The sequence below is a fragment of the Bombus fervidus genome, chromosome 12, assembly GCF_041682495.2.
Source record: "Bombus fervidus isolate BK054 chromosome 12, iyBomFerv1, whole genome shotgun sequence".
Lineage (NCBI taxonomy): Eukaryota > Metazoa > Arthropoda > Insecta > Hymenoptera > Apidae > Bombus > Bombus fervidus.
In genome coordinates this window covers 7,448,261-7,472,619 of record NC_091528.1, presented here as the reverse complement: position 1 = coordinate 7,472,619, position 24,359 = coordinate 7,448,261, and the positions used below count along the sequence as shown (strand labels likewise).

Below are 24,359 nucleotides of genomic sequence, written 5' to 3'. Positions count from 1 at the left end.
TACAATTTATTATCATTATGTATTTATAAGTACAAAAGCTCGATAATTAGATTATTTATATGAATGTATTAGTAATAGTTTGTTACTATAGTATAAATAATTAAATCTCGTTAGCTACTGCGTCCCCTTTCTATCCATGAAACACTACCAGCGTTTTCGTTAGTTAGTAAAATATAGATATTTTATAGATCTTTCATTGCACATATTTTTATACATTAGATGAATTAATTCTTGTACTTTTAAATTCCCCTGAAACGCCTGAACTATCGTGTCTATATAATATTTTTTAGTATAATTTTTTTAATATAATTTTTTTTATAAAATTTATTTTATAGATGACACGAGAAGAGTAGGTTAAAAGTGGTGTCGATTGTCGAATTCTAACACTTGGTGAAAATTCTTCGGCTATGACTCATCGTTTCAATCGTAAACCTTCCATCATAATATTCATACATTATGTAAGTTAATCTTACATCGATGTACATAGAAGGACTGTCCATTATTGGTCGATCGAGTATATCGTATATCGCGTCGATTGACTCTTTCTTTGTATCGTCCCATTGTCCCATCCGGTTTGAGAATAATCTTTCGTCGTATTCGATTAAATTCACGGTCCGTTGTACGACGCCATCCTGCCAATTACCAGAAAACTGACCGCGTGAAATCGAATGCGACATGCCTCGTAACTCGTCACCAGAGTGTGTTCCCTTCTCCTTCTCCTTTTCGTCAGGAATTGGGAATCTTTGCTGACACACATCTACTCTTATCCTTTCTTCTTGCTTGAGAATCTTCGAGAGTGTGGCAAATGGAAGCACTGTCACGCGTTATTTCTTCATCAAGAGCCGGTAACAAGATTAGAGATTGAGGATTAACCTCGAAGCAACAGAACCAACCTGTGAGAAAAAGAAGAGGAAAAGAAATTAATTTCTGTCGAGAAACTACGGTTGTCAGTCATCGTTCAAGAATATTCTCGGGAATTTGAATTTAAATAATTTAGCGAACGACCTAGAATCATTGAATTCGTTAGATTCAAATACCGGATGTTATTTCGAGTGGCAGTTAGCGACGAAGATAAAACTTGGCTGGTATCACGGACAGAGTAGATAAAACTGAAACACGAAATTTCAGATTTGGTAATTCGGTGATTACACCTAACCTATGCCTAATTGATATTTAATTCAAAAGTAATTCTAATCTCACAAGTTTTCTATCTCTGTAAGCGTCTCTTCTAATGAACGAAACGTGAAACAATGAGGAGGACCACTTCTTATTTGAATTATTTTTACTATTGTTCTAAATAACTGTCATAGTGTTAATTACGTTGTTGATTCTTTTATAAAGGCTGGTAGATGTATCATCACCCATTTCTTTTTCTATTTTCTGCATATTTCATACTAAAATATATCCCTCGACATACGTCAAGTAGCATGAAAATCAGAAAATCCATACTAAGCATTTATATTTTTCATTCGCAATCTATCGAATTTCATTTCGACCGGCCAATAGAAATTTATTAACGCGTTTAATTAAAGATTAACGCGAAGAAGAATAGAAACTCGGAAGGATGTTAAATAAGTAACAGGTTCACAGCGGTAAAACGATGTCAAGTTGCTTCAGTTAAGATAACTTGAATGATTCGAATGAAATTTGAAACGAGAACGAGCGTAACAGCGAAGGCGAGATCCGGCGAGGATCCCTTTGACTTTTCTTCATCTTCTTCGATGTTTCGTCTCCCACAAGTTTCGCCACCTACACACAGACACACGATGGAACAAAAGACTACCTCTTGCGTTGTATCTTAGGGATTGATACGGAAAAAATCGGGCATAATTTATCATGTAAAAGCGACTCGAACAGAAACCGCGTGTCGCCGCGGTGAATCGGCTTGCCGGTACAGAGGCGAAGGAAAAAGGAACATCGTGGTTTCTTCTGCCTCTTCAGACGTCCGTCTTTTCTATGAACCTTGACGTTCCCTCGAATACACCGCGTATCCATTTCTTCCGTCAGGAATACATTAACCATTCACGTTAACCTAGAAAACGCGCGCGAGTTTACGTAATAATTCTAATAATTAGTTAGAGAAAAGATCCTTTGCTATCTCCGACGAAGGAAGAAAAAGAAACGGGGAAAAAAGTTCCCTCTCTGAAAGAACCGTGACGAGTTGAATCGCGAGGCAAAGAACGATAAAGTGAACATCAACTATTGATCGATCTATAGATCGTTGCAACCTAAATACTTTGAGATTAAATTATGACTATTCACCCCTGAAGTTGCATTATTTCTCTACTTTAATTCAGATATGGAGGGTTGAGAATTATAGCGATGTGAATTACAGTGAGTTCAACAACTTCCAAAATAACTGCAAGATTATTTTATTACGCTTCGTTAATTTCCTTCAAACGCTATAAATCTCTTCCTGGATTGAAACTAAACAATTCGTCCACTCTAGTAGGATGGTTAACCTTACCATTCTCCTCGCTTGCTCTTCGCGTCTAAATGCCTTCGGCGATCTCCTCCTTTACGATTTCAAGATACTTTAAAGGCGTGAAGCGCACGAGAAAATAAGTGAAAAGTAAGATTTAGGTCTATTGAACGCCAGAACCAAATACTCGAAAACTGACCTGTACTTTAATAACATCTATCGAAATATAAAATTTATATCGAATCATGTGGTCCAAAAGAGGATAGGACGGATGCTTCGTGCGTTTCAATAGCGAAATGAACGTGTTAAACCGGCATATTTATCGCGCTATTTATTTCGGGGGTGCGTGAACGAACAACCAGCAACGGTTGAATCGTGTTAGAGGAGCGAAGCGGGCAGGGACGGGGTAATCCGGCGCGAAGAAAAGCAGAAAAGCCGCGTGTGCTGTTGCTGGTGCTAGTTTCAGGGCACAGTGGGGTAGAGGACAGCGATGCCTCCGTGAACCCATTAATCATTCCAGCCGGATAAAAGGCAGCAAGGATGAAAAGAGAAGACAGACAGTCGGATGGACGACGAGCAAGGCATGCAGGCGGCCAAGGAGAGAGAGAGAGAGAGAGAGAAAGCTCTTCCTTTCGTTCCTTCTGTCGTTGTTTCGCTTCGATCGCCTTCTCTTCCTCCGCCGCGGCCCCCGAAGGATCATTTTTTATTTTGCCTCTTTTCGAAATTCGTCGGACGCTTCTATTGTCGGGGCTCACGAGAGAAGAGAGAGAGAGAGAGAGACTCTCTCGGACGAGACTGAACCCGAGGTCCGACCAGCGCTCATTTCGACGGGGAGAAGATTCATTAACTGATAACGCGATTCTTTCTTCGGTCGTTCTGTTGTTGAAAATGATATCCCGCCACGAGGAGGCTTTTGGACACCTGTTGGGACACAATGTACTTAGGAGACTTTTGTGCGCACCTTTTGGATTGCTGTTACTCGGGAAAATATACAACGAATGAAGTGGGAAGTGATTCATCGATGCGTAATACAGCGTTCTATATTTTGAATTCGTCAAAATTGAGAGACGCGTCGGATTGGTGCGTTGGACGATGGAATTGAGACTGGCACTTGACCAGTTTGGGAAGTTCCATTTGAGGTTGACAGAGTTTGGAACTTCTACAAGAGGTTTGTTCAACGATGACGAAAGTTTGAAGTATACAAAGTTTGTTGTACAGATGTCACGCTTTTGCTTTGAAGCCGATATACAACAGACGTAAATTGCTAGAGGAGAAATAGTATAGAAGAAGAAGCGTTAGTGTGCTAGCATTTGCATTAAATATTAATTATAATTAGACTTTGAATGTTACAATTTCACGAAGAAATGTAATCTGAATACACATTGGTCTCACCTACTATGTACATAACTTGTTCTTTGCTTCAAATATCCACAATTTGCATACACTCTGAACTATACGTTTCTATACTCTCCAATTTCTCGTAGAAACACTCAATTTACTCTAATTACGAACATACCGCGCTAAGCGTATTAATGATCAGTCAGTTCGCTATCTAACAAAAATACTTTCAATCGACAACTTTCACTGAGAACTTTTCATTACGATCTTCCATTGACAACATTCGGTTAAGAACGTCCATTACGAACGAAACCCTTTCAGTTAAAAAAATATGTATAAAACACAACGAAATCCACCAGATGCGTAGAGGAACCGGAGAAAACTCGAAATCAGCTGGCTCGCTTTTCAACGAGCGTTACGAATCGCTTCCGATTTAATTCGAGACTCTGGTGGGCCCTGGATCAGCGGCATAAACGGAAGGGGGAGATCGTTCTGGTTACGAGCTTTTATGTCTCCACGTGTAGGCCACTTGAGCACGTAGGTAGAGTATGTACCGAGGAATAGCGCGATGTAGGTCTGCCACGAGATCGAAATCGGAGCTCCTTCTTCGTTGGGAGACAAAAGGGACCCTGGTCCGGATGACAGGAGGTGTCGAGAACCTTTGGGATCGGCGACCTGTTGAATCCCTTCACTCTCTCTCTTTCTCTCTCATAACCTTCAACGAATTCTGCATTATTGTGAAAGAAGAAAAAACGAACAGGAGAAGAGGGACCGTGCGCTTCTCGAGAGGCCGAAATACGTTAACCCTTATCTACCGTTTCACAAAGAAGGATTTCGGAATAATCGCAAGACTGTGCCCCGCGTGGCCCATTATTACCCCCACCAGAGTCGAATTTAATTCGTTTGCCATGGCAAACTCGAATTATCGCGAGGATAGTTAACGTTAGTGACGATAGTTCGACCGTAATTACTTGGCTGATTTTCTGCGAATTTTCCGAAGTATCATGGTCACCTGCAAGAGAGTAAAGGATATATTCTGTGATGTTTCACGATGTTTAAATTAAGTTTAGAAACGATGAAATCACGTAGTGGAACTTTCCACGCTTGCAAACTGAGAAGGTTATTAACTGATCGCAATATGTACTGTGCATTCATGGCGAATTTAAAGACGCAAAAATTTGCAGAATGCGCACAATGTCTACAGAGTAAGGCATCCGTACAGTATTTCGTAGGTGGAACAAATCTTGATTCAGGTGATCCTGACAATTTTTATTGTCTCGTAATCATATAGGAATTTGTATAAATATTCACTATCTGTTCGTTAGATTCCTAGGTTCAGATAATGTGATTGAGTTTCTCAAGAGACATTTCTAACGCGTTAATCGTTACGAAATACACGCGTGGCCCATTTTTGAACTCAACAAGAGAAGTGTTTCCATTATGCAAATTCATACTTTTTTACGCAATCTTAATACAAATATCCCACTATCATTGGAAATATAACATTATCCTGCTCTTATCTCTACTTATTTCTATTTATTTTCGCCTATACATATGTATACATTCTTGCATTTAAAAATTTCTAAATGCATACAAATCCGCAATCTATCTATCTATCCCCAGTCAGAATCTACATTCCGTCTATTTCAACTTTCCAATCGCCAACATATATAACGATTACTAATATGATCAAACGGATATTAATACTCCAAAAGCTTGTTAGAAACACCGAATAATAAATCGATATATTTGGTCGCGGAACGATCAATCATTCTTCCAAACGACGGGAAACAGTGACAAGTGCGGTCTAATGTGTTGGAATTTGAACGCGCGGTGAGTCGAAGGAAACCGGAGGAATTCACGAAGACGTCAACTGGAATCGCGGAACGTTTTATGGAAGCTTTTATGAAAGCCTTTACGAGCCACGTCCCGAACTAGGCCTGCTTCTGTTGAACACGTGAGGCCTTCCTTCTTGTATATACATTTGCATCTCCTGCTTTTCTTCGTTACGTGCTCGATAACATCCGCGATGTTTATGGAAAAATCGAAACGTTGCCAACGCGGGGGAGAGGAGCGCGTGTGGTTCGTCTTCTGGTCGAGTCTATTGGTGATGTCCGCTTCCGGGTCAATTGAATCTTCTTTTTTTGTCCGTCAATTAAGTTCTGAGTCAGAGACTAACAGAGAAAGAGCTCTTATTGAGCATGGTACGGCCATTTCTAGTCGAATTGTTTTTCTGCTTGTGCTTCTCGTGAGAATTCTTGGTTTCGTGGAATTACAGTAGGATTCGGTAGATATCAAGCTCTTCACAGTGTAATAAAACGACGATGAAGCGGCGGTTTGAGAATGAACGATTTCTTTATCGTCACGATTTCCTGCATTTCTGGCGTAATGAAATTTAACTCTTTGACGGTGTAATAAAACGACGAAGAATTGAGAATGGACGATTCAGAAAATAATTCTTTCTTTATCGTCAAGATTTCTCTTTTCTCTATTCCTGGGCTGTTTTGCGCAATAATTTGTTAACTAATAATATCAGTGAATCGACGAGGTTGTAAACTTCCCTCTTGTAATTTTACAATAATTCATAAAATTTTGCCCATTAGGAAATTTCATTCGTTTTAGTGCCAAATTTCTCGGTACTAACAACTCGTCATTTCCGATTTCTCAATTTTCATTAACAATATTAGTCCAATTTTGCAATATCGTATAAGTATTACATACAAAAAAATACATACTTTCAGCTGTTTACGTGAAAGAAATATTAAATAATCGTTCTATGTGTGACGAAATCCAAAATACGAATAGAACGATACTTGACGTTTCACTCGAATCGTTCTCGTTCTAACGCGAGAGAATTGTTCGGAGATTAACCAAGCAATTAGTTGGTTTTATCTCAAGATCGTGGAGAATCGAGCAACTGTTCAATTTTCGTACTCTCTGGCCGATTTAAATTTTTGCGCGAGTATTCCGAGCGAACGAACAAAAGACGAAGGATGTTGAATTACCGTCAATTGTCCGACTTTTTGTCAAATTAACAACTTTCCATAAAACGAGGGAAAAAAGCGAGGGCCTCGCTGCCGTTCGTCCTCTTTTTCTCTAGCGAAATTAACACGATCATCGAGGTCAATGGGCGTTGAACGATGAAAGATGAAAACGAATATCAGACCGCGCCCGGGGTTTTTCACTCTCCACGATTCCCGCCTCTCCCGTTTTTCTCTTCTTTTTTTCTACTCCACCCGGCATCTTGTTTATTTTGCCCGTCATGTCAGTCCGCTGACACTCGGACATTCGTTTAAATTTAGAATTCAATGGGATCCTTTTTACCGGGGCGCACTTTGGTGCCATAACGGATTCCCTGGTTCCAGCACGGGGGAGATTATTTGTTTAATTCCGGTCCAGCGTCGATCACTCCTGCGTGTCTTCCTCTTCCTCCGACCCCACTCGAAACGCGATGTAAATATTTTTATTGCTTCTCCAGCGAATATTCTCTTCTTACACACTCGCTGTACATATCGTTGCGTTCGTTTTGGGATTTTTAATAAAACACGATAATAATAAAAATATTATATGGTTGCATTTAACAAAACTACATTGACTTGGAACTCTCTGTAAATAATAATTGATGTATCTGGAACCAGAGATATTTTTCTGCTATTCAGAATAAATCGTGTTTGTATTACGTTGTACATATTTTCTCTTTGATATAATGTATACTACAAACCATATTCTTAACGAGTATAATCTTTCAGGTTGTAGGTTATCGAATATAGAGAAAACAATTTGTGACGTTTGCGTTTCTTTGCCTTCGATTTATTCCTATAGTTTGCTTAGCAATTAATTTTCATAACAATTATCTACATCATAATTCTGATTTCTATAGTTCGCTTGGCAATTAGTTTTTCTACATCCTAAATGATACTTTTATACAACTTATATTTATTCACAGCAAATAATCTTTTCATACAACGCTACGTACGACGTAATGTTTTCTCGTACAAGCAATCATTTCTGTGCCGAGTTCAAAAATTTCAAAACTTTCGTTTTGGTTGTAAGCATCTCGATTGAAGGAGTATTCCACGAGATCAAGTAACTTGCATATAAAACTTTCTCGGCTTTTTCCTCCACTCGTTCGCTATTTTAGCTTCACCCCCGGTTTACATGGCTCGTGGCGATCTTTCTCCGCATTTTGCCCAGATCTTATCCGACAAAACTCCACCCCGTCTTTTGTATACGATCGCGTTTCCACGTTCTTCGTACGCATGCGAACTCCCGCGTAAATCAGTGAAGCGCGGCGGACAGGTTCTCCCAGATCCTCGATAGATCGGCTCGAGATAGAGAGTTGCTTGATTTTCGCGTGAAACGCGTTCCACGGCTGAGCTTAGACACCTCTGTCGATGCTTATCTGCTTGCTCGACGCCAGTACACCGCCGATCGATCGTCGATGATTACGTTATCAAGGATTCGACGAAACGAGACGATAAAAATCGTTGCAGCTGTGATTTACGATCAGAAAGCAGAAGAGTGTAGCGAAACGCGAGTATATCTGGACAAAGGTAAAGATTTTTTTCTTCATTTATTATCGTATTTTCATTCATTTATTTGTTTGTGAGAAGGAAACTGTTAGTAAAATGTATAAATCATGCAGTGATTGGCGAAGGTATTTGAACACTTGTATCGAAGTAGATCTTGTTTCTGGAATTTCGATCTGTCTTTGCTTTTCTTCATTCGCGTAAAAGATCGACTAGAAAGGAAACCGGTATTCGTAAAGATAAAGTGGTCTCGCGTGTCACGATCAATAAGGTGCAAAGAGGCGGCTATAAAATTCACGCTTTGTGCTCCTTGGGAAAAGGGAACCGACATTAAGGAAATAAAGCAATTAAACGTTTGTTAACTGTCAGAAAATCAACGTGTTTCGTGTGTCTTCGTATTCTTAGATCTTTTTTATTTAATATACGCTTGTTGTAATTGCGCATAGAGCGTTATAATTTCTAATAATTTAACTAACCATTTTTTTTCTCGATACAAACGTTTCAACATGTCACGTTCTTTCGATTCCAATTTATTTGTTGTGTAGCTTGTTTATTAATTTTCCTAGCCTGTAAATGATACTTTTACACAATTTTGCATCGCGATTTCTCATAGTAACACCCGCAGCCCGGTAACAGAAATCGGATCCTTGGTAAACACGTTGAATTGAAAAAAGCAGGGAAAGAGAATAATAAGATGTTGCCATTGTCCGCGACATTTCTGGCGGAGGGAGAGCGCGATCCTCGTTATCCCATGGGCGAAACGTGTCGGGTCAACGGGCTTCATAAACGATAGAAAAGACGACCGTGTCCATTAGCGTTTCCACGGAGGGCCGGCGCGGAGGGTCGATTAATTTTTCAAACAATCCCACTGGCTGGACTCATCGATTCGTGGCCCGAGATAGGGAGACCTGAACACGTCTCACGTTAGAGAAAGAGAGAGAACGAGAGGGCCCATTAGGCCCCGCGGCGCGGAGGCCCCTGCTGCCCCTTGTCAGTCTCCGAAAACCAGAAAGTCAGCTTGTCAAATTAATCACGGATGACCAATCCATCAGCAGGCATTCCTAGCCGAGGAGAATCTTTGCTTGGCTCTCTCTTTCTCTCTTTCTCTGTCCGTTTTCTGCCCAGCAGACCGATCCTCGTTCCGGACGAGGACAACGACAGCACCAGGATTTCGACGTAGTTTCTGCCCCCTTTTTTCGAGGAAACGTTATGGTATGCGTGTGTACCAGGCAACCTGACGCTTCTTCTGCGGCCTTCTTCATATCTTTCTCTCTTTCGCTCGGTGTCTTCTGCTCTTTGATAGATAATGTTAATGCAGGGGAAGAGGACACAGCGCGCGACCACGATGCTTCTGGATGAGTAATGCTAACCCTTCTGCGTTGTCGGACCCGGATCGGGGGAAGTGTTTGCGCAGCCTCTAGGCCAGGGCAGAAAGGTTGTCGAGCTTTTTCTGACGGTGGTCTCTAGACGGATATCGGCGATTATTGAAATTATCGTGGATCGTTGGTTTTTAGTCTGTTGGCTCGATTAATGTGTGACGAAACGATTGATGTTGTGAAGCGAGCAACTTGCTTCATTTTTGCTTTTTGCTACTGCGTACACGTCTTTCGTATTGGGATAATTTAGAAAGCAACTTTGTTGTTCGATTACACTTCATTCGAATATCATTTATTAGAAATATTAATTGATCGATTAACTGGACTGGTTTTCATTGGTTTCGTGGCTTAACACGAAGTTTTATCGAGATAAAATAATTGGTAGTGGGACAATTTCGTAATCTTCTATCGTATGAACTTCCCATGAATTTAGATACGTTATAAATATTAAACAAATCTAAGGATACTCAGTAAACTACTGATTACTTTATTATTTTCTATTTTCTAATTATTTTAACATAAATCCGTTGCTTTCTGTCCTTAATATCTGTGTCTTAGAATGTAAAATATGCAGTAAGATTTATTTATTGGAATTTCTGCTGTGACTGCTCCACAAACTTGAAATCTACGAAAATTTGACAATAAATCTGTGTCTTTTTAATATTTATAACCAACGGTGTAAATGAACTTGTGTCGTATGCACAATCGGATTCTAAGAAGATTGAAATAATCTCCGAGCTCCAATTCTCTTCTTCTCTTCCTTCGAACGCGATAGAACGAGCGTTTGTAGCGTTGTATATTTTCTCAGACTGCCGTGGAAAGTCATTCAGACGATAAAATTTTCGTGTCTGTTTGTTGACGCGGCCGGTAATTACGAATCACTCGGGATTGAAGCGGTCCGTTTCTCCGGCAAAATTCGCCTCCACCAGACAGAAAGGGGAAATAAGAACGCAGACGTGTCGCCCCTTTCGTAGGAGTGCGTGCTAGACTCGAAAACACATGGCCAGTGTTGCGTACAGTCCTGGTGAAAAGTGCCTGTTGGACGATCGATGATCGACGAGCATTACACACGGAACGATCGATCGGGCGAAGATTTCTTCGTGCATTCCGTGAGAACGGTCACAATGACACGCGTGACACGCTTTTTTACTTGGCGATTGCACAAAATTTCGCCAGGCATTTGCCAACTATTTATTACAGGCAATTGGCAAATTAGCGGTCACGCGCCACGGTTTTAGAATCGAACGGAAACAATGGGATCACCGATTATATTTAAATCGGCCGCCTCCTCCCGATCCTTTCTATATCATTTTCTAGAGCCCGCTAGAATTAGCACGATCATTCCGGATTAGGTTAACGCGGCTCTCTGGCCCTTCGTTTTTCTGTGTCGACTAATCGTTCACTTTCATCATGCGACAGCGTGGGCGTTCATTTTTAGAAGTCGACAGACCATTGAGGCGCTTTTAAAAATTTCACTATAAAGTAGCAGTCGATTTAACCCTTTGTGATCAGAGTTATGTTTATTATTTCCTATTTAATAATCTGCTTTCGAAACTTGGTTACAGTTTCTGTGAAGTTTTTTATACTTTCACAGTCGAAGGAATGTTTTAGATTGGTACCGTATTTGTACCATGGTCATTTTTGTACCATGTTGATAACAATCATCTGTTCTTGGATAATGAGGGTATGATAAGATTTTAATGAAGATTTGAATGATCTATGCTTAGGTATATAACACATTTATTTTTACTTACTTTACCTGCACACCTGTATATTATACGTATTCGTTGACTTATCAAATATAATTTCGTTTTGTAATATCATGATGTACTGTCTTATCGTTTATCATTTAAATTTTCCTCTGTTGCATAGAAAAATTGTCTTTTGTGCATTTCAAATTTATTTATGCATAGAAGAACGTGCTTTATGTGTTAAAATTCAAAGGAATTGAATGAAATGAAAAGTATACTTCGACATGGAGCCTCAAAGAATTAAAAGACGATTAAGCATCGAAAATTCATTGATCGAAGGGAAACCTCACGTAATCTTAGTTGCACGTGTTCAAACAAAGGGTTAAGGGCCATGCAAAGTCGCATGGCTCTCTTATTCGATCCCGATACGCCGGATGATGCAGGGTACAGAAAAGACCCGCGAAAACCAGTTTGTCGAACCTAATACGGTGACTGTGGCTTCGACGATCTTAATGAACTTCTCTCTTTCCGATGCCCACCTAATCTTCACCTCAAAAACAATCGACGCTTTTCGACGAATCCGCGATTCGATAGCCAATTTGCATGATAGAGAGGAATACATGGAAAGAGGCTAAGTATCGAAATCCTTTTTCGATTTCGCATATAAGAATATCGTATGACGTGTTTTGTGCTAATGAAATAATTTATTCTCAAGCGTCTTCAATTCAAAATTTCAGTATTGAATTCCTTTTAATTTCCAAGAGAAAAAAGAAATTACCCAACGCGTTTGACGTTGGCTGTAAAATAATTTATTCTGAGAAATCTTCAATGTTAAATTTCCAAATATCCTACGCTTGAATATCGAAGAAGACTACTTGAAAAAGAAGAATTCCTTTTTTTTTTTCAATTTCCAATAAAAAAACATCTAATGACGTGTCTCCCATCGACACTGAGATAAAACGAATTATCCTTGAATGCCTTGAATTTTAAAGTTGGAAAGTTTGCAAATTTCGAACTCGGATGTTTCCAATAGTCAACACTTGTCCGCCGGAGTGAACGATGTGCAAATAAGGCAGAGCAGAGGATGGCGATGGATAGTAGTTTATGAAAACGTTTTCGCGAGGAATCCTCGGTGTATCGGTGAGCCGAATACAGAGTGGAACGGCATTAAAGCTAGTCTAATCTTAATATTCAAATTCTGCGGCGAAACCTCGCCGGTTCGACGGGGGTGGGATGGCGGAATGGGGTGCAGGGACGTGGAAGGGGGATGGTAAAAGTGAGCCGAGCAAGCGGAGGCCGCGCATAACCGATTCTCGAACTCATAAATTTTAAATTATGTCAAGCAAAAAGAAAGGACGCGCGGATGGGACCCGACCTCGGATAAAATAAGAGTAGAACGAGAGAAGAGCGCCTCCCCCCTCCCCCTCCCATGATGCTCTAGAAAAAAGCAGAAAAGCCTCGACAGGCCCCGAAGAACCCAAATCAGGCCCCTGAGGATTATTAAGCAGGCCAGATTTTCGTGAAACAATATTGCGATAACCACGTTCTATAATATAGTCATATTTCATGGAATAATACCAGCCTACATTTTCAAATACGACGTTATGTACACGCGAACATATTTCATAGAATAATACACTTCTACATTGCCAAATACGAAATCATGTACACGTGGCTGTATTTCACGAAGCAGCTATGTGCAAATCACGTAAAACGTAATAAATTTAATAAAACGTGATTTTTGTTGATTTTCTGATTTTAATATGAAAACAACGTGCCAGGTGCAAAAATGTAGATCTTTTAAAAGTAGCTTCGATAAGTTGTAGTTTCGTGTAATTATCACGTCAGACAATATTTTAATGCACGTTGCTGCTGAATCGTTATTATTGCTAATAATTAGATAGAAGATATTTATACACATTCGTATTTTTATGAAGATATGCGATTAGAAAAATGAAATCCATGTAAAAAATTATGTTACTAAGTGTTATAACGAGTACTATACACTGGATTGTATAGTTTTACATACTACGTGCATTCGGTACATAATTGCACGTACAAATTTCCCACGAATAGAAATCCGCAGCTTAGTAATAGTAATTTGTTAGAAACGGTAACTTATCAGCAAAATCAAATTGATTTAGCCAATACTCTCGTTGATTCCAACGTTTACAACAACCATGCGCAAAATATAGTCACATCACGGTCCATTTACTGTTGAAATATCCCGGTCGTTTAAATAACACCCTTATCTCGTCGGAGGAAAAAGTAGAAGAACGAGTCTCGCGCCTCGAACGTTCGGGTTTCTGCGTTTTAAATCCGTTTTAAAAGTGTCATATCGTGGTGGAAAGGGGAAGACGAGGATGGGAAGAGAGAGAAGGGAGACTTATTGCCCTGGCACGTTTTCCATACGCGAAACAGCTTTATGGGGGTCGCCACGAAATTTCGGGGCCCCCACCCATTACCGCGTCGCGAGGGGCCCCACCGAGTCGAATTTCCGGCATTAATTCGACATTATGCGATATTCAAATCGGGCCCGGTGGAATTTTTCGGTCTAACGAGCTCCTACCCCCTTTTTCCTTAACCCCCTTCTATCCACGCCCCCCGGCTGCATTTTGCCTGCGCAGAGTCACGGCCGTTCCTCTCATGTCGATGAAGAAACAGGAGATTACGTTATTCCTCGTTGTATCGCAGAATTCCTTCTCGAATAGCAAACGCTGCGTCAATTTCGACTCGCGAATATTTGTTCTTTGTTTCGTTCTACATTATATTTATGCGTTACGAGTAATTTTGTTTTTTAAGTGAATATAGTTTTTATTTAGGGGTTGAAATTATTTTCAGTGGGCTCTTCGTTCTATTGCTGCAATATAATATACTTCGTTCTAACGATTAGATAATGATTCAGCTAAATGATAATTAATCGTCAGCTATTGTGTGGAAGATTCTTTGCGACATTCTTCGCTGATTTATAGGTATTTCGTAAAAATGAACGTTCATTATAAGTATTATTGTGAACATTGAGTTTGTCTCTATGAATGTCTCGCTGCAATATTTCATTCACATTTGAGTTTTAATTCGTCGATCAGGTTATGTGATTGCATCCTTTTCTCACAAAATTCCATGCATCTGTCGCCTATTGCTAAAAGACATATCTTTGCGCCGGAAAGATTGTTCCCCTTTTTAAGCACGCCACATGAAAGTGCGCTCTTTTAACCACTGAACAACATCAAAATCAGGAAATCAACGAAACTGTGCTCGTCGTGTCTGTCTGCTGCAATCTTCCCTTAATATCCAATGATTAATTGAAATCTCGGTATCCTGTACTTTCGCCCTATCTCAAATATAATATATTTCCATTCTCTTCTCTGTACAAACATCGCATAACACGACTTTCCCTTGCCAGGATTCTCGCCACAATTGTTACTATTGCGATTTTAATGAAGAACTAAAGGGTCAAGTCTCGGTCAATAATTAAGCGAAAATCGTTTACCTTCCAATTTAATGGCGCGTATCGAACGACGTCGACGAGAGAGAGAAAGAGAGAGAGAGAGAAAGGGAGAGAGAAAGAGAGAAAGGGAGAGAGAAAGAGTGGTCTCGAACGAGCGGGACAGACGCTGCGTTTTCTGGCACGGTTCGGTGCGGCTCGTCTTTGTTCATGGCCGTTTCATTTTTCGAGTACGGCGGATAATTAATCTTGGGTGGGCATAAAAGGGTTTTCGGGTTCGGTCGCGAGAAAAAATGAGCGCAGCTCTGGCTTCGACCGTAGCCAGTTGTTCACTGCCCCTTTTCTCTCTCTCTCTCTCTCTCTCTTTCCCCCTGTGCCCCGTTCCGTGGTGTCTTTCCGTCTTTATATTTCTCTGTTGGCCCGTCTCCCCTCATCCCCTTTCCTCCCTTCTATCTCTGCCGCTGATCCCGGTGGACGTCGCCTCCCACACCGTCGCGTTTCGTGGGGCACCGCGGGATTCTAAACCGGCATATCCCTGTTGCCCCCCACTTTCCTCTTTCTCATCCCCTCGTGTTCGTCCTCGTGTGTTGGCCGCGCTGCTGCTTGCTCGCCTTCCACCCGGGTGTTTTTTTCAGAATTTGAGTCAATAAAAAATCGCCTGGAACAAAGGAACGAACGGCCGCCAATTTCTCACAGGATAATGTCCGAGGCCCCATCGTGGCCCGGCGGAACGCTAATCACGGCCGGGCATCTTGACTTCTGTTAGGTGTTAAAAATGGGCCCCGCGGGGCCCTTCGGTCTTTATCTCGCCCCAGCTCCGCTTCTTCTACCCTCCTTTCCTTGCCTTCGCACGTCCTATCTGTTCTACCTCTCCACGAACATCCGTCTCTTTCTTCCTATCCGTTCTTTTTACACCCCCTGCCCCCGCCATGCCGCTGACGCATCTTCTCTCTCTCTCTTCGCTACGGTCAAATATTAAAATTTGGGAAACGTTACACCCGGCCCCCGACGAATCCTCGTTTTTCGCAAGCCGCTGCGAGGCCTACGCTTAAAAAATTACGCAGATGGCTCATTAATTCGAACGCGGCTCTCGCTCCCCGTGGCGATTTTTCTGCCAGGGAATCTCGCGAGATCGGCATCGCGCGAAACCGAGAACCCCAAGGTTCTAGTTTGCCTTTCGTGGTTCAGTCCCTTCAGCAGGATGAGACTTCTATGATTTGCTCATCTTCTAATCTATCGCGATGTTCCTATAGGGTGAATTAGGGTTATTCGAGTTAGCAGGATATTTGAGTCGGCCTTAGTAATTTCTCTCGTAGGTCTTGTAATTCGCTAAATTTCGTTGTGAAGCATCTTTAAGCTATTTTTAAACTATTTTTTAATTTTCTACTTACGTTTCGTCCACTTTCGTTCAACCCTGCTCCGATATTCGATTCTTTCCTGTCACGATTCTACTTTCCAGCTTTTACCAAGCAACGATTTTTGTAACGTTCCGGGAAAAACTTCGACGTACGCTTAAGATCGGAAATTCTGCGTATCAACGATTCTTTTATACTTGTCTTAAATTGAAGAGACTTGCGAACAATTACAGAAACACGAACGTAGTAACATTAATCTCCTTCGTCGGAAGAGCAATGCTAATATTTCAACGCTGATGAATTTTTCCAACTCTTTTATTAAGAGCATCGAAATCCGAAGATGGAGCATGAAAAGAGAAAGAGATCGGTCGTCATGGAAGCTGAAAAAGCGCGCGGTGAGGTTGGAACGCCTTAATGGACGGTTCATTTGTTAGGCGAAAGCCAAGGGGGATATAATCCAATAATTTCGCGGCTAGGAAAAATGAAAATCGATTCGAGGTGGCCAGGTACCGACACCTGTTGAGGGTTCAAGGTCGCGCGATAAAAGACTCGATCCATCAAAGAGTTGCACACGAGGCCCGCGAGGATCGCGATGGAAAAGTCGGCCTCGGACGAATCTCCCTCATAAATCGTCGATTCTCCATCGGCTCGTCATCGCCGACGACGATATATCGACCGAGGCGAATCGACTGCCGTCATTAAAGCCTCTCGCAGCCGGTTCTTCGCCCGTACCATACCCGCGTCTCGAAAACGTACAGCTGGGAGGCGTTCGAAACCCGAGAAAAACATCCACGATAAAAATGTATCTTTCTATTTTTCAATTTATCAAGCATTCTAGAGCGTCCTTTAGAAGCTGCGTTAAATCATTTAACGATTGATTTCTTGCAAAATATTAGGTCTGTCTACTAATATAAAAATAATATGAAAAACACAGAAGAATGGGACAGGGACTTTTAAGTATCAAAAATATCAAACAGAGCGAAAGTCGAAAATTTTCAAATAATATATTTTTCTATTTATTATATGCATACGATATGCTTATGACTAAACCACGGTATTCAAACAGAATTGAAAACGTACCTACAGCTACGACGTATTTACATAAATACGCTTTGGTAAATACACTTCGTGGAGTTAATCAAAATTATTTCAAAATTTAATGAGTTAATTCTGTATCCAGTTTCTTCCTTTTCATCTCATTTTAGTCTTAAATATATGTACATGCTCGTCAGTTTCTTAAACGTTTCGAATATATTGATTGTCATATAATACCATTGGTTCGGTGTGAGATTTCTTTAGATTTAACAAATCTTATTCCCAACTGAAGAGAAATATCGAAATACTTCTCATCACCAAGTAGCACCAAAATTTAAAACTCGACGTAAATAGACTGGCCGCATCTTTTCCCATGGTATCCACATAACGTAAAATCGTGTTATACTTAGAAGAATGAAATTCCCGATATGGTACCAATTCGATGATCGAAAACTATCCATCGTTTCGCGTAAAAATCCCCGATTCTTGAATTCCAACCGTCATCATTAAGATTTTCTGCCTGAGTGACGTTTTATCGGACAGATAAAAATGTCTCAATTCGCGATTCTTCCAACTGTTAGATCGCCAAGATACCGCGTGCCGTTTTGAGCGCGACTGTTGCAAAGAGAAGAAGGGAAAGGGAGGACACTCAGCCGATAAACAGGGTCGTGGAATTTTATGCGACGCATTCCAGGAACGCGTGAAATCCTCGCGTTTCGATGGCTCGCGCGAAAAACGATCGTTGTCCCCGCGGTAATATCGCAATTAGCGATAAGTCCGGCGCGATCTCTGTCGAGAGCCAGGCCACTCCGTTTTACGAGGAATCGCGTCGTTATTCGTGATTTAGGTATTTGAAACGCGCCAGGACGTCGGATTACGAGTGGCCGCGGCCTCTCGGCTTTCTTGTTTCCCATTAGAATCGAATTTCGTGCGTATCGTCGTGTAATGAAACACGCGAGCGTTTATAGTGTTCCTCGCGTTACGCATGCCTAACGTGCATACGTGGAAATCGCGACACGGATTTCGCGATCGGCCAACGTCGCGTCTCCACTTCCCACGGAGAGTCTTCGATTTACTGTTCACACGCTTTATTACGTCCGTTCGTTAACCCTTTCTCCGTTCTCTTGTACCGCTCGTATTTACTTCTCAACTTTCGTTCAATCCTTTACGCCGGACAGATAAGAAACACATTAAAAATCATATTTCATATCGTGTTACTTCTACCATATATTTTTGGATTCGTTTCAAACTTTATTAAGAAAACCGTAATAGTCCTGCCTCGCTACAGTGTTAACGAAGTTTCCAAGATGTTTCATCCAGCACACATAATATAGTGATATGAACTTTCTATCGTGAGTCATTGTATCAAAAAAAAAAAAAAAAAAAAAAAAAAAAAAATCGTTAAATTCTCAGGAAATCCGCCTAGTCCCGACTGCTGGTAGATTGACCGATAACTCGCGAATCTCTAAAATTTCACCATTTTCTCTCACGCTGCTACGCGAGAGTTTGCCCAGAAAAAAATACCCAAAGTCCCTTGCGAGGTACTCGACGAACCATCGCACCCGGAACGATTACTCAGATTTCTCAGCGAAAGGAGTGTCTCGTGTCTCGGTTTTCCATTTCCCGTTACGAAACGGAACGATGATCCCTTTCCATCCCTCCGACGTGTCCCGTTCACGACCCCTTTCCGGAAGAGGAACTCACGACAGTGAGAAAAGAGAAGGAAGAAAAAAAGAGGCTCAGCCCTAAAGAAGCCGGTAACCCCGTCGGGTCACGGGGTGAATACCGTTTTACCGACTATTAACTCACTTTTACCCTGTTTTCTTACCCCCTGCGCCCTAGAGAGCGCGACAGAGGCCGCGTAGAAGGAACAGAGACGAAGAAGACGAGAGAGAAAAGAGGGTTTCTTCTTGCTGTAAGGGCCAGCTACTACGTGTTTTCCTTCCCCTTTCCGACGTTTCCTGCGTAATCTCTCCCTTTCTCCGCTCGGCGCTCACCTCCCTTTCTGCCTTTTATTTTATTCCACCTTTTTCCCCCGTTTTTTCTTTTTTTTTTTTTCTTTACTGGATTCTTTTCCGGGTTACTGGCGGACGTACGCGCGTGTTGCAGGTAGCTGCGGCTACCTGCGAACTCGTGGAGTGGATGAAGGGAGAAAAAAACGCGAGTTTTTGGGGGCCACGGTCGATTTAACCCCTGAGAAAAATCGCGCGACCCCAGACGTCGATCGGGGGTTAACCGATTTCTCTCCGGCGAATTCGGAAATCGGAGAGGAGCCAGCTTTCGTTTAAAGGCTTAAGTATCTCGTAAAAATGGGTGCACACGATCCGGAAGATTTTTCGTGTTTTTCATCTTTTTTTCTATTTTTTTTTTTTTTTCTTTTTCTTCGGAATGTTCGTGCAGGGGTGAACGGGTCAGATGTCATCGTTATGGTTCTTCGTTCCGCGTTTGTTTCGCATTGTTATTTGATTCGAGAAATTACATTCTGCTAGCATGAAATTAATACTTTTACAAGCAGTGTTGTATACTTAATAAAAATACATATAGTCAATAGTAGAATTATTCGTTGAATCGATTCGTTTGAACTGTTGAATTAAATAATTAATATTCTTCAACGATATTTATCAGTAGTAATATATAGTGTAATAATGAAATCTTTGATCGATGTATTTTTTTATTAGAAAACAGCGATTCATTGTAAATGTAATCATTTATCAGTACATCGTTCTTACTTCCAACTTCTACGTTATATTACGGACAAGTGTCCAGATACTTTTGATTCGTAAGTATACATTTACCGTCTTGAAAATCATCAACATCTATAAATCTTTAAGATGTAATCAAAATTTCAAATAATGGGTCGACGTGCAATCATGTTTCTTCCAAGTGTATATATAATGTTTCGATTTATAAATCTTCTTCTTAAGTCGTTAACTGCGTCAATTATTTTCTTGGACGTTTCGATTTCACCGCCACCCTCAACCCCCTTTGCCATTTTTCTCGGGCATTCTTTCTTTCTTTTTTTTTTTTTCTTACGCTTGATTTTTATCAATCGGCTGGCCAAGACGATATGTGGAGCAAAGATGAAAGGGAGAACGTCGCGAAAGGAAAAGAAACACAGGATCCCCGCGGCGCAACCTCCTCTTCGGGTTGGACCTTAAAAATCGAGTCAATTTAAGGATCCGGCTCGGGATACAAGCATAACGCGAGCGTGCATGCGATTCTTCAGGAGTATCCCCTCGTAGAAATCCATTTACCGTTGAAACGTGTACGAAATCATTCCAAGTCGCTCCTTTTTTATCGCCTACAACAGCAAGATACACCTTGTACATTTTTTTAAGGTTCAGATATCAATAAGTAAGAAAGCAATAAGCAGTTTTGTCTGTTTAATTTTTAAAAGTTCCACGATTCTTAGCTACAGATGTTCCTTTGTTATATATTTCAGCATCTATATTTAAAAAAAATATGCATTTATGGAAAATTCAAGGACGTGAAATGTGCACAGGATCCGCACAGTACGCAAAATTATATAAAATATTCAAAGTATAGTACTTGTTATGATATTTAGTGAGTTTAAAAATACCAATTTGCATTTAGTATCAATATATCATTTATATTTATAAGCTTTCTAAAATTCAAGGTACGTATTGAATCAATATTGACACTCTTAAGATTCTTCATTTGATTATGGCAATGAAAAAAAAATCATTCTTTCAGAATATATATATATATAAATTCTTTGTTTGAATATGGAAATAAAATAAACATTCAATCCGGAATTGTCTATGATTGAAAGTTAAATACCATGTTAACTTTATTCATAAATGTATAGCCGATGAAAAGTTATTTTTTTTTATCTTTCACCTTTGATTTTTAAAAAAAGCAATACTAAAATACCACTCCATTCAATTAGAAAAGCCAGTCAATCCATCGGGACCCTAAAAATAATTCAAAAGTATTTTCCCACACGTCCGCGCCAGTCTCCTAAATTATCTCCGAGAATAGTCATTTTTCATCGACGTCGACGACGGAACCGCATATCCGTCTCGTTAAACGACTCTAGGATCGTCCCGTGGTAAAAATTGTAGAGAAGGAAAATCCTAGAAGCAGTATAAAAGAAACGAAATAAGGGATGGTAGAGATGAAGCTTAAGGGGTTGCGTAATTTCGATAGACGTCATCGATTCGAGCAGAAGGGGGTCTCACGGAATTTTAAAGCCCTTTTCAGATTTTTCCAATCTCCTTTTTTTCTTTTGGTTCACCTGGTTCATTTTCTTCCTCGTTTCGCGGCCACGAGATCGACTGGCCAGGTCGAAAGCTGCAGGTAGAAATTTCCTAGTCTTAGTTTGATGTTCTCATGGATCCTCCTCGGTGCGAATAAACCCTGTTGGATCTACCTGAATCGCAGACTTCTCACCCGGGGGTATTAAACGCTGCCCTAACTCCTTCCATCGATTTAAACCCTCCTTGGGATGCGCTGTCTTCGTTTGTCTTCTCTTTGGGAAAGAACGAACAGTCATTCAGCTGTCTTTGCCCAGGATTTTGATCGCCAACTATGTTATTAATAACTGGGAATTTGTAAACAATTATTTTTCCAAGAAATTGAATAATTTTTGACAGGAATGAAAGTGGATTTTCAAAAGCGTGAACTATAGGAAAAATAGTGGTAACATTTTTGTAATACTATTCGTTCTTTCACATTAGGATATGGTAGAATAAAAAAGGAATAGATATTTTTATATGGTACAACATGAAAGTGTTCAGAAGGAGGAATTCTAACAATGGAAAACAACGAAAGAACGCTTTGAAAAAGAAATTACACCAATAAAATAAGAAATAATGATGTTTCGAAAAATTGTAATAATTTTAGGAATATGAAACAGTGCAGAAACACAGAAGAAAAATATTTAAATAAAAGATATATTTTAAAAGGTACTATAACTGTCGTTTAAATGCAATTTGAAAGTATCTGGAGGGGTATGAAAATTCGTAACCGAGGGAATCAGCAGATGTACCTGCTTGCCGCAGTCGATTGCGGCTTTTTCACTATCGAGACGTCTCAATTTCACGACTCTCAGCCTCAACCGGCAAAAAACTTCCCCTCAGTCACTTTTTTACCTCCACGAAGTCGTCGCGTTTCTATTCGTTGAGCCGTGTTCCGGCTTTCGACCAATCGACAGACCCGTTCCCCACCTTGCTTTCCAAAATCTTGGAAAATACAGGTCGCTCCGTCAGTCTGTTCGAAGTGTCACTGAAAGCAGGTCGAAGAGCCAATCCGATAGGTGAAAGAAGAACGTTTGGACCTCTACGGAAGATCTTATAGAATCTCTTAACCTTACTGCGTTCTTTTGGATCATTTTTGATTTGTCGTGCTTGTCTACCGTTAACAAGTTTGTCAAGTTTGAGGAAAGTGTCGTCCATCATACTTCTTCTTAATTTTATGCGAGAATCTTTTCTGTAACGATTTTAAAAAACAGAATGAGACTGGGACATAAAAATAAATGGACCGCAGCAGGGTTAATGCTCTAATCGATTCATATTTATACTTATCAAAGTGACATTAACTAAAATTACAGTAACATTTAAGAGTGAAACTTTTTAATTTATATTTATCCTCGAAGAAGTTTTCAAAGTGACGTCAACTGATCAATCAGTCAAATTTCTTAAAGAATCCCCCCGTATTAATCGTCTTAATCATAAGAAGCAATAATGACACTATCCCAATCTGTAGTATTATGAAATTTATGCTAATCAAATGATGCAAATTTTTGTTACAGGGAAAGTGAAAGTGAAAGAGGAAAAGGATGCATCGTCAATGGCGCCGGGAAGTCCTCCGACGCCTCCGCACACCCCCCAAAGCCCACCGCGACACAATCCACCCCCTAGCAACCTGTCTCAATCCTGTCAGACTTCGAATGCCAATTCACCAAACTTACAACAGCAGCAGCAACAGCATCAGCAACAAGAATCGAATCAACAACAGCAACAACAGCATCAATCGCTTCACGCGATGGCTAACACACCCCTCAGCCAGATCTTAGTGCAGAATCCGGCAGTTGCTCAACTATTGCAACAAAATCCAGCGATTCTGTCGCAGAATCCGCAATTGGCGCAGTTGTTGCAGCAAAATCTTCAAGTTCAGATCGGCAGCGTCCTTTTCCAGAACGTCAGGAGGGAGGAACCTGAAGAGCCGAGGGTGAGTCAGTCGAACAAATTAATTAGACGAGGGTCCCTTTCATCTCCCGCGGAGCGTTTCGCCGTGTCCCCTGCTCTCTCTCCGCCCTCGCGACGGAAATGGATTGTTTCGTTTCCTTTTTCCTTCTTTTCCTTCGCATCGTGCTCGTCGCCGCGGATACTTTCCGAGAGGAACACGTTCACAGTGAGATTTCTTTCGTAAATGGAATCTTTAAAATTTGTTTTTAAATGTAATGAAAATTGGAGAAATTCCTTTTCAAATTTAGCACGTTTATTTGTTTTAAAAGACTGCACGTTCACAGTGAAAGTTTTCGTAAATGAGATCTTTAAAAATGTCTTTTTTAAATGTAATAAAAATTGGCAAAATTCCTTTCTAAATTTAGTATGTTTACTTCTTTCTCAAGAAACCCATTTACGGTGGAATTTATGGTAATTGTAATTTTTTAAATTTCTTCAGAATTTTCTTCGAAGCTTAATGAAAAGTGAAAAAGTTATTTTTAAAATTCAATGAAAAATGTTATACCTCACATACATGTTAGTATATACATTTTAATACATCTAAATTTTGATACTACACTTTCCATCAGTAAAGTATTTCAAAATTTGAGAATGAAGTATTTAATTGTTACAAACATGAAAAGGAAATAAGCAAAAAATAGTAAAAATAAATTAGCCAAATAAAGAAGAAAAATATTCGTTAAACGTTCATTAAATTTCACACAAACGACAAAGCGCTTTTCGTTTGCTCAACGTAGCTTATCTAATTATAGACAGGAATAATGTGATGCATTAAAGATCAGGAAAATAATAGAACGAGCCGATTATTTTTATCGTTCTATGTATAATTTTATGAAGAAACAAGATAGTTTGGTGTAGTTATTCATACTTAACCCACTGTGAATCGAGCTTAACTCGTGACTCGAAGACGTAGATCGATTATAGTAGACCTCGTGGACACCGGGCCTGTTGATGATGAC

The 24,359-nt window shown here is 40.3% G+C and overlaps 1 protein-coding gene across 5 annotated transcripts in view; it reads left to right on the top strand.

The window, feature by feature from the left end:
• Positions 1-24,359, top strand: part of LOC139993371 (zinc finger protein castor homolog 1) — a 162,692-nt gene that overhangs the window by 97,176 nt on the left and 41,157 nt on the right. For all 5 annotated transcript variants that reach the window (XM_072015034.1, XM_072015035.1, XM_072015032.1 and 2 more), the window contains exon 5: positions 22,965-23,383. In XM_072015034.1, the coding sequence (XP_071871135.1) occupies positions 22,965-23,383 (419 nt within the window). The remainder of the gene's footprint in view (positions 1-22,964; positions 23,384-24,359) is intronic.